This window comes from Condylura cristata, unplaced genomic scaffold (genome assembly GCF_000260355.1).
Source record: "Condylura cristata isolate star-nosed mole 26May11 unplaced genomic scaffold, ConCri1.0 scaffold00032, whole genome shotgun sequence".
NCBI lineage: Eukaryota > Metazoa > Chordata > Mammalia > Eulipotyphla > Talpidae > Condylura > Condylura cristata.
The window spans coordinates 11,225,406-11,239,317 of NW_004567133.1; the positions used below are offsets into that span (position 1 = coordinate 11,225,406).

Below are 13,912 nucleotides of genomic sequence, written 5' to 3' on the forward strand. Positions count from 1 at the left end.
ATAAATTAAAAAAAAAAAAAGTGATGTTCCCTGGGTAATATATTTGTAACCAGAGAAAGTAAAGCTGTAATCTGAGTTCAAATCAGATGTTTGCTTTCTTGACCATTTAGGATTGAGAAGGGGGAGAGGGATAGGGGGATGTGGCCTGAGACTGTATTAGTTAACTAATGCTGATGGAGCACTCAACCTGGCCAGGTTTGTGTTTCTCCCCTTTATATGGTTTATTTAATTTATCCTTACAGCAACATTAAGTAGTTGATATTATCACACCCATTTTACAAATGGGAAAATCGATCTGCTCATTTATTTATTCTAAATATGTATCAAGGGCCTAGGATGTGCCATATAACTTCTCTAGAAGCTGTAGAAAATTATGGCAGTGAAAAATACTGACCAAATCCCTATTGCTGGGAATTTAAATGGAGACAGAAACTAAGTATATTTCCAATATTTGAGGTGGGAAGTGTGATAGAGGAAAATCACACAGGGAAGTGGGACTGGAGGAAAAGGGGAGGGGGCTGGCTGTGTTAGTGTGTAGTTGAATAGAGGGCAGAGGAAAGGTAATGAGCCTGTCAAGCTGGGGAGGAATGTCCCAAGTTAGAGGGAAAAGCAAATACAGCAGCCTTGAGGCAGGGTATGTTTGGAGGTCTTACAAACAAGCAAGCCGGGGAGGATTCTGGGCCATGGGATCTGGTGTGTTCATGCAAGGGAGGAATTGTGCACAGAGGAAAACCTTGTAAGGTTTTATAAAGAATATGGATTTTACTGAGGGCCTTGGGAGCCTTTAGAGAGTGCATGAGGGGTCTTAAGTTGGGAAGAGGTCATTCTGGTGGCTAAGTGGGAGCAGGGTAGTGGGCAGGGGAAGGGTGAAAATATCATTAGGTAACTTACACCACATTACTCAGTTACAGAGGGTGGAGCCAGAATTCCCGCCCTAAAGGTGGTTAGGTCCCAGAGTTCAAGCTTCAGTTACTTGCTTTTTCCAGTGGCAAAATATATTGAGAATCTACTAACCTTCAGAGAGGATAAAACTTATCCAAACTGGCTCTTGTCTGGGTCCAGCAGAGCAGATAAAAGCACCAGTTCAGAATCCTCAGTGCTCATTTTGAAACATTTGTGGCTTGCTTCCAAAACCACCCCACAACTCCAAAGAAAGGTCTGGAGCCCCAGTAAAATTCCAAGATTTAGGGGGCGTCAAAAAGGAATCAACCACTGATTAAGAAGTATTTTTTGGTTACTTTGAAAATGTAATACATACGCCCATTTCAATAACAAAACAAAATTGTATAGGGTGAAAAGCAAGTGTTTCATCCTAGTTCCGTCCCAGAGGCAATTATTAATTGCTATGGGTCCTTCCAGAGATCTATAAATATGTAAGTGTCATTATTTATTCTAAACGGTGACCAGTTACTGCAGTAAAATTTAGCAAATATCTAGATCCTTGTCAGTTTTTTAAATTGTACATATTAAGTGTTAGGAGCGAGTCCAACTAAATAAAGCCTTACCCACTATTCCCTCCCGGGCCTCAACCGGGGAGATCGAGTCCTTCGACGCTCTGCTGCTCACCCCTGCAGAGGACCGCCCCTTCGTTGTCCCCTTTCCTTTAGGCTCTATCTTTTTTTTTTTTTGGCGGTCCTTTGAAAGTCTCGCGATAGCCCATCCACTTCCCATAACTCCCTGCGCTCGCCCCTCCCGTCCTCTTTCCGCCATCTTTCCGTGCCGGTGAGTATCTCTGTCTGGCGCTCTAACACCATCGGTCGGCTATCGAAGCCATCCTGCACTCTGAGGCTGCACTTCGTTGCTCTTCGAGGATGTCGGAGCCCGCCTTGGCCGGGAATCCTGGCCTTTTGGGGGCCTGGGCTGGCATAGGGGAGAGTCATGTCTGGTCTCCACGCTCTGCACTCTGGGAAGCCCGGCCATGGGGCGCAGGCCTCAGTACTAACTGGAGCGCGAGCTTTCGACCACCCGTTCATCGGCGCGGAACTTCCTCGTAGTGGCTGAGGCGGCGCTTTGGCGCCGGGCGGCGCGAAGCATGGGGGGCCGTGGCCGTAGTGGGCAGCGGAGCCACTCATTGCTGCGACCGCGCTGGCAGCTTGGGAGGCCACTTAGTAGGGGACACGGCACCCAGCCTAGGCTGGCGGTCTGCTGGTAAATGTCTTCTGCGCTCCAGGGTTTCCCCTCAGGCTCGTTGAGTTGGAAGGAGGTTAGATCCCCGTTGGTGCTCGACGGGTGCTTTGGCCTCCACCCTCAGTTTTCCAAACTCCTCGGGTATCCTCATGCACTTGACTGCCCACTGGTAAAGAGTTTCGTGTGCGGCGTGTAAAATGCCTTTGCCACGGGTGCGCTTGCCGTTGGACACGGTTCGGGTTTAGTAGTTGCAGGCGTTAGATGAGAGGCAAGTAGTATCTTTGGCTGGCTGGACAAAGCTGAACCAGTGTTAAAGGGGGAGTTAGTATTACAGGTACCGCTGGGGTTTAGGATTTGGGGAGGCGTCACTGTTGATTCTTGTCTGCGTTCTGAATCAGCGGCACTTAAAAGTTTAGTGTCGGCCGCCGACGTGCCTTCTGCTGGGGAAACCACCTGCCTAGAGGTGGGGAACTGTCCCATGGTGGTCAGATTGCGCTGGCTCGGGCAGGACTACGATGTGCTGATGCTGGCAGTGCTGGTGAAAGCCCTTTCTCTCTTCCCTAAACAGCCATAATGGTGCGCATGAATGTCCTGGCCGATGCCCTCAAGAGCATCAACAATGCCGAGAAGAGAGGCAAACGCCAGGTTCTTATTAGACCGTGCTCCAAAGTTATCGTCCGGTTTCTGACTGTGATGATGAAGCATGGTAAGTGCGTTGCTGTGTTTTGTATGTTAAATGTATTGGAGCAAGTGGTGGTGGTGGGAGGCACGGGCAGGCATGCCTGGGGAGTGATGCAGAGGGGACAGACAGGTGGTGCAGCCCTTGCTGAGGAGGGCTTGTGACTCGCCTGCTGCCTGCTGTGAGTGCAACTGCTACATGTCATTGAAGCGACTTCTAGGCCCTTAAAAGAAGGGCTGCTTGGGGTGCAAAAGAGAATTATCACAGGGCTTGGGCATCAGCCTGGGGGTGGGGTGGGAGCTGTGAAAAGAGAAATTAGAAGTGTAGGGTAAATTTTTGTTTTGGGTGCTACCTCCGGTTTTATGTTAGAGGTCTGTAGAAAGTTGGTTTTGACCCAGAATCTTCCCTTAAACTGCTTAGAGGAGCAGTCACACTCGGGTGATAGGGGAAGAGATCTAGAGGAGAGCAGGAATCATGGAGGAACATGGTGTCTGGGTTGACCCTGGGGCTGCTGTTTACTGTGTTATGTTCTGTAGGTTACATTGGCGAGTTTGAAATCATTGATGATCACAGAGCTGGGAAAATTGTGGTGAACCTCACAGGCAGGTTAAACAAGGTAAGTATTGATCCTTCGGCGGGTTTAGGAACCTTAAAATGACCGGCATGGTGGTGTGTTTTATTCACCCTTGTAAGGAAACTGAACTGTGGGGCCATGTTTGCTTTTCCTGGGCTAGGTTAAATTACTTGGAGATCTTTTCAGTGTTAGTTTTCCAGGGTTGTATTTACTGACCTAGAGTTTGTGGATTATGAGCTTTTTGGAGGGAGATGCTGGAGAGTTGGGGGTGAAACTAACAACTGATGGTTCTGGTATTTAAAAGTTACATGGTCTGCCCTCGCTGACTTGAACTTGGGTGGCTCAGGCCACTCAGTCTCTTAATTTTGTAATAGCTCTTGTTTTGGTTTCATTTTTTCCCCCTAAATGAAATGGTGGGGTTCTCTTAACTATTAGCCCTCTAATAGTCCTACTGCTTTTGCTGCCGGGTTCTGTGTCTGAGGATTGTGCACCCTTAAAGTTGAACTTGTCAGCATAGCCTTGTGGGTCTGTGAGCTCTTGAATTTGTGATTTAGCTGACTGCATGTTTTTTGGGGGTAAGTATCTGTAAGTTAGGTTGCTTGACTACCAAGGAGCCTGAGACCCTATAGTTACACTGAAGGGAGAACAGGCCCAGAAAGTGAGCGTGGTGGGGGCAACGGCCAGATTGGTAAAGGTCATTTTCTGGCTTGACCACTTGTGTTCAACAAAATCGCTTCCCTAGATAGCGAACTTGCTTTGTGTGTGGTTAGATTTTTAATGTTGGCAAAAAACTGTGCATATGAAGCCTTTATTAGAAGGTGTCTCAGAAGTAATTCTAAATCTGTTTTTCGTAGTTGTAGCCATTAGACTCCACCCTTAAAGCAGGATTTGGATTCTCTTTCTCACTGATCTTCACTTTTTTCTTGAAGAGTTGAGAATCTGTCACTGATTTTTCCCCCTGGGAGTCAGGAATCAGAGATGTGAATTGTCCTGGAGGCCTTCCCTCCAGTAGCTGGTGGGAGAGCGGGGCCATGCAGCATGTCTTTAAAAATTGCCCTGTGGAAGATTGGCAGATGTATCTAGGGGAAACAGACCAGGTTTTTAAGTTGGTGAAGTTCTGCATATCAAATTCCTCATGGCTGTTCTTTACTGCATGTAACAGCTGGAGAAACAGGACTGAGTAGAGCATTTCCTAAGTGGAACTAGTTTGTGGTAACTGTTCTGCAGTGTACTAGGTTGAGAAATTCTTGCTAGAGGTAGTTGAAATCCAGGTCAGTTATGTGATACTAGGCAACACATTTCCATTTTCAGTTTTTCTAAATATCAGTTGTCCTTTTTATTTTTTAAGACCTGTTGCTTTAGCATATTTCACACAATGGTTGGATGTCCCCTTACTGTATGGATGTAATAGGGCTGGGAAATGAATGTTTAAAGACTAGATTCAGAGGGTGCTGGCCTTCTGACGTTGGTCAGTTTTTTTGTTTGTTTGTTTGTTTTAATTTGTACTTGTAGGAGTTGGAGTACAGGCAAGAGGTGCAGAGGTGGCAGGGTGGTGAGAGGATTCACCAGAACCAGAGTGGGGAGCAGAACAGGCAGATGTACTGAAATACACTGCAGAGGGGAGCAGTGGGGAGACAGTAGAGGTCTGCTGCGCCGTGTGAGTTACTCCCTACCTGGGGTGTGCCTTGCCTGTAGCTTCATAGTGCGGAGACTTAAACCCTGGCGCCACCAGGGAGGCTCCCTTGATCACATCTTAAGATTCATACTGGTTTAATTCTACTAGTTGAATGGGAGGGATATTGCTGCTGGAATAAATAAAAATCTGGGTGCTTGTGGAATGTGGAGACCTTGGGTCTTTACTTTGGAATAGAAAGTGACAATCTATTTTTAAGTATCCTAGTGATTTGTACAACAGTGAAGTGGGCAGAGGGTACCAGTTAAGCTCTATTTATAGACTTTTGAGCCATCACTTTCCACTTTCTAAACCTAGATACTTAGTCAGAACCCACATGTAAACTTAGGTAGTGTGTTAGTGACTGAAGAATAACTGTGTTTAGGGATTTGCTTATGACCCAGTGATTGAAGTGTAGTTCTTTGACTCTTGGAGAACTGTTACTTTGGAAGATAGCTGTTACTGTGTCCCCATAGCAAAAAGGTGGGGTAACTGCAAGAACTACACCCTTCCTGTCTTTCCATTTTACCACACTAGTTTGGAAAAAATGGGCAGCATGGTAGAATGATAGGCTTAGAAATGGGTAGGTAGGCCATTGGTAGGGAATGTTAGTCCTTAGTTTTGTGCCTGTAGATTTGCTCCTTAGAAATTCGACTACCTTATTTTTTAGTTTATGGGTGAGGGATTTGAGACCCTACACAATCTTCTTAGGTTTGCTGTGTAAAAGGCTTGCAGTTTTATTTGTCTGAGATCTAGTGTCTTAGCTTTTTAAGGTCTGGGCCTGTGTTCCAGGACAGCTCTCATGCTGCAGCAGTGCATGCTGACGATTTGACACTGTCTTCCTCTTCCAGGGATCTTTAATTGTGTTTTTCTGCTGAAGCACGCATAGGCCTTCACTATATATATGATTTATTTATTTATGCACACAAGAGCCAGGGTGTAGGCCAGAGGTGCAGGGGTGAGAGGACCCACCAGAGTGGGGAGCAGGACAGGCAGATCCACCGAAAGACTGCTGAGGGAAGCAGCAGGCGGGACAGGAGAGGTCCTCTGTGCCCGGTGTGGGTCAAACCTATGCTGCAGTGACTGCAGATAGTGCCACAGTGCTGTGTCTTAACCCCTTGCACCACCATGGAGGGGCCCCTTCATTGTGTTTTTCAAATGTCATGGGTGTTACAGATTACACAGGTTATGAGTGACATGGTTGGTTTACATGACCTTTTTTTTTTTTTCCTATTGGTGAAGTGTAAACACTGTTTTTGTTTTCCTTTTACAGTGTGGAGTGATCAGCCCCAGATTTGATGTGCAACTCAAAGATCTAGAAAAATGGCAGAATAATCTGCTTCCATCCCGTCAGTTTGGGTGAGTTGATTTTCCTCAGTTAAAGGAAAATGATAAGGACGCTATCTCTCAGTTTGACTTGAGCAGAGGGATTCTTTTTCCTTTATTGTCCATACAAGTGTTTGTATTCCCAGCTAGTTAGGCTCAGGGATTAACACTAGCTCCTGCGTTGCAACATTTCATTGTTAGACTTGAGGTTCTGAGGTAAGGTGGGAATAGGCAGAGAGCAGATTTGTGTCCCCGTCAGTGCCTATTCTCTTGGCTAAATAAATAGCTCATATGATAAGCTCAGTGTGAGCCTCTAAGAATCATATCTTAAATTGTTGGCCTCTGGGAAGACTCAAAACTTTGTCCTTGGAAAGAGAGTGACAAAACTAATTTAGGCCTGTGAGGACCTAGGCAAGTCATAGCTGTGATTTCTTTATCTGTGGAAATTGTTTTGTCTTACAAGGTACTGGTTACTGATTAAATGTTCTGACAGTGTGTATCTGTTTCTGGTTAAGAACTTAAGACCTCAGTCAAGTGTTTGGTGATGTGGTTGAATTAGTCCTGCTTGATGGTTACTGTGTTACAAGTGTATTGTTATGAAAGTTTTTGGATTGTACCTCCCAGCTGATAGTTGTCTTATTTGTTCTACCTTCATCTTCACAGTAACCCCTGGGGTACCTAGGCCGGGTGGCACTCACGTCCAAGTGACTGTCCAGAAGCTTGCCTGTGGTCATAAAGTTAGTGGCAATGACATTTCAGTCATATTTATGTTGATACTTCATGCTGAAACATTGTTCCTCCTTACCTGAAAGCAGAAAGTGACAGGAGTTTCAGGCCTTTGTTTCAGTTAAGATTGGTAGCCATGTTGCTCACAGTTACCCAAGGGTGGGGCTGTTGAGAATTTGTTGCCACTTTGTGGTAACTGGGTGAGGGAGAAAGCATACAGGATAGTAAAAGCTGATCATGGGACAGTGGGATGAGGAGTAAGACCCGGGGGTCAAGGGCAGTGTCAGGAACAAGAAAGTGGACATTGTGACCATCCGGATACATTTGAGTCAGCAAAGTACATGTTCTGATGTCACAGGCAGAGTTATGCAGAGACCACCGGTGGGGATGGTGACGTAATCTGCGGCGCCTGGGTTCCCAGGTGACTCTGTAGATAGTCATGGAACTCTGCTGGGATTTGCAGGCAGCAGATAGGTCACAGTTGCCTGTGAGTGACCAGCCAATAGCCAGCGTGTAGGAACCCATGAAGGCCCATACAGAGTGTGTGACTGAGCTCTCTCTGTTGGGTCTCTGGGCTCAGGAGTCAAGCCTGCCAGCAGAGTGCTCTGTGCTGCGGGAAGGCGTCTGAAGCATAATGAGTGTCGTGTCTTTCTGTACCAGGAAATGGCTCTGTGTTGAACTATTAGGAAAACTCACCAGCATTTTTTTTAACTTTCCATAGTTTCATTGTACTGACAACCTCAGCTGGCATCATGGACCATGAAGAAGCAAGACGAAAACACACAGGAGGGAAAATCCTGGGATTCTTTTTCTAGGGATGTAAAACATGTGCAAATAAAATGCCTCAATGGACTTCGGTGCTTCGCTCAGTTGTTTTGAACTTTACAGCAGAGTAGCAAGAGCGTCTGTGGCAGCCCACAGCCTTGGTGCTCATTTGGTGAATGCTGGTGTTCTGAAGTGAACAAGAATGTCTGAGAACGCGCCACACCCGCCCAGCTCACCCGCCGAGTGTGTCTGGTCCTTGATGGACTGAGTGGGGCGGGTGGGGAGCTGCCCTTCTCCGGAGTGCACAGCAACCCTGCAGGGCTACTGTGGCAGCACAGGGCCCACCGCTACCCTGCAGCGCTGTGGCTGCAGTTAACGTAACGGAAGCAGCCAGGCCCACGGCTTGCCCAGCCTCCCCTCAAGTAAACGAGGTGGCAGTGTCTGTGTAGAAGTGTCATTTCCAAAAGGAGAGGCATCTTTTTAAAAGTAGTGTGTATGTAAAACTGACAGTGATGGTGCTGGAGCTGCGGAGAAATCAGTTTGCTGAGCACCTCACCTAAGAAACGCTAGCGAAAGGCTCAGCTGCCACTCGGCCTGGCCGCGCTGTGCTGCCCAGACGTGCGCCACACGCCTCGAGTTCTGGTGGCTGCATCGACACACAGCTGGGGTCAAATTTTAATAACTTGAAAATGTGAAATTTTCAACATGTAATAAGAAAAAATGGGATTTGGCTGTCTCATAAGTCTAAAGTTGTATTTTATGTTCACACTTAAATCTTAATTGGAACAAGCACTTCCAGTGGCCCGCTGTGGCTGGTGTGCACATTGGACCACACAGGCTGGCCCCTTCGCTCCTAGGAGGCCTGTGGGTCTGGCCCGAGAGAAGCGAGGTGTGGAAGCGCCTGGGGCTCCTGCACCCAGCCGGCCCTGTGTCTTTGCTACCCCGGGGTGGGGTGAGGAGCTTAGGCTGAGGCAGGGCAGCGGCTGCTGAGCTGGCCGGAGAACAGTAGGCTGTAGGTGCCGAAAGCTGTTTATGATGCAGTAGTTGGGTTTTCCCCCCGCCGTTTTGCTTCTCATGATTTTGGTAACCAGCTTGCAGGACACTCGAGGTGGGTGGAGCAGAGCTGAAGAGTACTGAGCATTCAGCCCAGGTAGGGTGTTGACCAGGGCCCTCAGTAAGGTGTGCTTAGGCAAGTGGCAGTTCCTGTGAGAACCTGCCACACATTTTCCAAACGAGCACATAGCCCAGGCCCTGGAGCACGAGCAGAGTTCAGTAGCTTAGGCCACACAGAAGAGAACCAGAGGAGTCAAACAGGATTTAAAGACTGGACTTTGGAATGATGCTGGCCTTGTTGAATGGTAGCTGTGTGATCTTGGGCCAGTTGCCTCACTTCTCTGCCTGTGTCCTTCATTTTTATTTTAAAGTTTTTAAAAAAGATTTATTTAAACTGGGGTACAGGGCAGAGGTACAGAGGCAATGAGGATTCACCAGAGACAGGAGCAGAACAGGTAGATGGACGAAGTACAGTGCTGAGGGGAGCAGCGGGCGGGTCAGGAGAGGTCTGCCAGGCCATGTGGTCACCTCGGGCAGGGATTGAACTGGCACTGAAGCGGTTGTGGCTGGCTTACAGTGCTGTGTCCTAACCCATTGTACCACCAGGGTGAGCCCTAATTTAAATTTTTAAAAGAGATTTATTTATGCATACAGAACTGGGGTACAGGACTGGTGAGAGGATTCGCCAGAGGCAGAGTGGGGAGCAGAACAAGCAGATAGGTGAAGTACACTGGTGAGAGAAGCAGCGGGGAGACAGGAGAGGCAGCTGTGCCCTGTGGGTCACCTCCCTGGCGGGGCTGGAACTCCCGTTGAAGCAGTAGCAGCCAGCTTCGCAGTGCTGTGCTTTCACTGGTGGCACCACCAGGGAGGCCCGCAGCCTTCATTTTTATATAGGAACACTAGCAGTGTTCCCTGTGTGATTACATAGAACACTTGACAAGTGCTGGAGTGGTAATTAGCCTGCGAAATACTCGGGTTCTCCCCCCTACCGGCCACTTCACTTTCTCCTTGACTAGTTCTGGCCAGTGAGCGAGCTCTTGGCAGAGGTGATGAGCCTGACTTGCAGACAGGAGCGCTCAGTGGCTGGTGTGAGACCTCCAGTGCACCTCTCACGGTGATATGACCGTGGGCACAGTGCCAGGGGTTTACTGCCCCCATTAAAGGGCCTGGGAGTGGGGTGAGACTCCCAGCAGTGGGGTGTCAGAGAAGCAAGAAATCACTGTTGTGGTTTGGGTTTGTTACCAAGTTCCTTGTCCTGATGGTCACAAGTACTTAGAGCTTCCTCCGATAGAGGAAGAGCTTAAGTTGCAGAAATGAAAAGGGTGTGGCGCACAGCAACCACACAGGTTAACTTCCAGGCGACACCAGGAGCCTCCCTGCCTGCTGCTAGCAGAGTGGCCTTCCCTTTACCCGCCGCCTGCCTCCATCCTCCGCGGGTCCTTCCTCACGCCCGCAAGCTTAGCTGACCGGCAGACGGCGCCCTTTTCAGAGTAGGTTGAAGAGTAGGGTTTTTTGAACTTGGGAGGACTAAGTTTGTGACTTTAAAATGGGGGAGATGATAAGATAACAAGCCGCAAGGGGGGAGAAACCACTCGGAGTGATGCCGAAGAGGAGGGTCTGGGCAGGGCAGGTGAGCTGGGTGTCCGGTTCCCGAGAGGCAGCCACACCCTTGTTTGTGTTCTGTGAGCAAGCAGTGATGTGCTCCTAGAATTAAGGTGCTGGTTTGAGCTAAATTTACCTACATTTAAATAAGTCGTAACATTAAATTCGCCACTTGAAGCTAAATTCTAGGTAGACACTTGCAAGCAGACTAACACAGCTCTGTGTCCAGCTCTGACCTGCTCAGGGACTTCTTGGGGTTCAGGTCTGCTGTCTGCCGGATGGAGCTACTGACTGACAGAAGGTAGTTCACAGAATCTCTAAGGCCCAGAGTAGCCTGGACGCACTGCCCGAGGAGTGTGACTGCACTGCCCCTCCGGCCTGTTCTGCTGGCGAACTGCCCAGCTGGGCCAGATGCCGCCGCTCAGTGCGGTCTGTGTCCTCACCGTGCTCCTGACTTCGCCCTGCTGTGTCACCTTGACCAGGACGGTTCCACACAGCCTGTCCCCTTGGTGCCCTCTCACGCAGGGTTTCTCTCCACCCGGCGCCCTGACTCAAGCTGAGCGTCCTTGTGGGTGGGTGACGCCGTCTCGTCTGTTGGCAGTTGAGCAGCAGTGTCGGACTCTCCGTGCTGGAGGGCAACTGAGAGAGCCAGACAGGTCTCGACATTGCCCGATTCTCCTGCAGGGCAAAGCTACCCAGCCCTGGGGGGACCTGGTACTCAACCCTGGAATCTGGCAAATGAGGCTTGGAATAGGGGTTCAGCTAGGGTGGAAGGTTAAGCAGACAGTGCCAGGGCAAGGAAAATAAAAGAGGCTATGGGCTATGTATTTAAAATTTGTAAATCAAACTAACAGGTTATTGAAGAAAATATGCCCTGTTCTTTTTACCTTTCCAACTTCTAAACAACAAAGCCCCCAACAAATTGCTCTATATGATAAATTTGGCAAAATAGCAAAGAAAACAATTTAATGCACCTGTCTGAATAACTCGATGGGAGAGAAATAAAGATGTTCATAATTTATAAACCCATATTCCAAAAATTTATTTCTCTTTATTTCTAGAAGGCTGTAAGTTAGGTTGCTCTATTCAGAGTTCTGGGGTAAATTTTGTTCTCCTGAAGTAGTGATCCAAAGGACAAAAATGTAGTCAGTTAAAAAAAATTACAAAGTCCAGGGCCCTCCGGTGGCACAGGGGTTAACTCACAGCACTAGGAACCTATCCACAGCCACTGCAGCACGAGTTCGATCCCCGGCCAGGGAGCTGACCCACAGGGCGCAGCAGACCTCTCCTGACCTGTCTGTTGCGCCCCTCAGCAGTGGATTTCAGTGGATCTGCCTGCCTTGCTCCCCACTCTGTCTCTGGTGAATTCTTTCAGCCCCCCATGCCTCTGGTGTGTACCCCAGTTCTGTATTCATAAATAAATAAAGCTTTTTTAAAAAATTACAAAGTTCATAAGAATACAAATGAAAGTAAATGTGAAATTAAAGTTCAAAAATTTCAGGCAGTTTTTCTGCCTACCTCTAGCTACTCAGGTGCCCCTCTTTTGTTTTAAAGATTTATTTATGCACATAAACACTGGGGTATAGGCTAGAGGTGTGTGTGTCTGTGTGTTGGGGAGTGGGGTGAGAGGATTCACCAGAGACAGAGTGGGGAGCAGAGCAGGTAGATCAATGAAGTACACTGCTGAGGGGGCAGCGGGGAGACGGGGCTGTCTGTGCCCTGTGGGTCACTCCCTGACCGGGATCACGCTCATGCCACAGTGGTGAGAGCTAGTTTGCCGGCATGGAGACTTTAATCCTGTGCCACCAAGGAGACCCACAGGGACCTCTCTCTATCGCCTTTTCCTAATAAACCTATCCTACAGTGTAAAACAACAACAAAAAGCCAAAAACAGAGTTCAAAAACTTCAATTATTTTCTAAAGGGTTCAAAACTTAAGACTACAGGGGATAAGGCAAATTTTAAAAGCAATGAATATCAAAACTTCAAAGTAATTTAAAGTTACATCAAAAAGAATGAAATACTCAGGAATCAATTTAAAGAAGGAGGTGAAAGAGCAACACATTGAAAATTACAAGACTTTCTTGAAAGAAATTAAAGAAGATGCAAGTGGAAAAATACCTTGTGTTCGTTGGTTGGAAGAATTAGTTAAATGTTCATACTACCCGGGTCAATCCACAGATTAAATGCAGTGCCTGTCAGTGGCATTTTTCACAAAAGTATACTAAAGAATCCTAAAATTTGAATAAAATCACACGCAAGACCCTAAATAGCCAAACAATCTTGAGAAAGAAGCACAAAGCTGGAGATGACACACTCCCTGACATCAGCCCTTGCAAACCCACACTGACCACAATCGAAGTATGGCATTGCAGTAGAAACACACCCGGGTCATGAGACAGAATGACAGGGAGTCCAGAAATAATCCACAGATACATGGCCAGTTAGCTTATGACCCGGACACAAGAAGATACAATGGGAAAGGATAGTTTCTCCAGTAAATGTTGTGAACGCTAGATACCACATGCAGATGAGTGAAATTGGACACCTGTCTTGTACCACTCACAAAAATCAAGTTGAAATGCACAAATGACTTTTAAGACCTGCAATTCTAAAATTCCTAGAAGAAAATACACGGAAAAAGTCCTTGATACTGGACATTTTTGGATATATCAAAAGCACAAGCAACAAAAGCAAAAACAAACAAACAAACAAACAAACAAAGCTATAAGGACTTCTGCACAGCAAGGAAAACCATCAACAAAAAGCAGTCCGCAGAATGGAGAAGGTATTCGTGAACCACATATTGGAAATATATAAGGAGCCCATATAAGCCAATAGCAAAACTGATTTCTAAATGGGCAAAGAATATCAGCATTTTCCCCAAAGATTAAAAAATGGCCAGCAGGTACCTGACATCACCAGTCGTGGAAATGGAAACCTGCTCCCCCGGTGACACTGTCGCTGTTACCAAAAAGATGAGAATAAACGCTGGCGAGGGATGCGGAAGAGAGGGAACCTTCGTGCACAGTTGGGGGGTGTAAATTAGTGCACCCACTCTGGGCACAGCATGGAGGGGGCAGCCTCTGCAGCGTCCAATCACTAGCCCCAGTACCACGGTTTGAGCCATATAAACCAATGAACTCTTGCCCTTTGCGGCAACATGTAGACCCCTAAGCTGCTTGATCCACTCCTCTACTGATGCCCACTTGGCTTGTCTCCGTGTCTCGGCGAGTGTCAACAGCACTGCAGTTCTGATCACAGGGGTGCATACATCTTTTCAAGGTAGTGTTGCTTTCTCTGAATGGACACCCAGAGCTGGAAAAGCTGGGTCCTATGGTAACTCAGCCCCCATTTCGTATGGAGATGGTCTTTATCTGGCACTTTGC

The 13,912-nt window shown here is 47.5% G+C and overlaps 1 protein-coding gene across 1 annotated transcript; it reads left to right on the forward strand.

The window, feature by feature from the left end:
• Positions 1-1,671: 1,671 nt before the first annotated feature.
• RPS15A (ribosomal protein S15a) lies at positions 1,672-7,968 on the forward strand. The gene is made up of 5 exons (XM_004692100.2): positions 1,672-1,722; positions 2,696-2,833; positions 3,343-3,422; positions 6,326-6,411; positions 7,826-7,968. Exons 2-5 carry the CDS (start codon positions 2,701-2,703, stop codon positions 7,917-7,919), a joined length of 393 nt encoding a protein of 130 aa, XP_004692157.1. The 5' UTR covers positions 1,672-1,722; positions 2,696-2,700; the 3' UTR covers positions 7,920-7,968.
• Positions 7,969-13,912: the final 5,944 nt, after the last annotated feature.

What these genes read in the sequence shown, in the direction of transcription:
- RPS15A (XM_004692100.2), top strand. Translation starts at nt 2,701, where the DNA reads ATGGTGCGCATGAATGTCCTGGCCGATGCCCTCAAGAGCATCAACAAT. An exon ending in TCACAGGCAGGTTAAACAAG is followed by an intron (nt 3,423 to 6,325) that starts GTAAGTATTGAT and finishes TTCCTTTTACAG; the next exon opens with TGTGGAGTGATCAGCCCCAG. An exon ending in CTTCCATCCCGTCAGTTTGG is followed by an intron (nt 6,412 to 7,825) that starts GTGAGTTGATTT and finishes AACTTTCCATAG; the next exon opens with TTTCATTGTACTGACAACCT.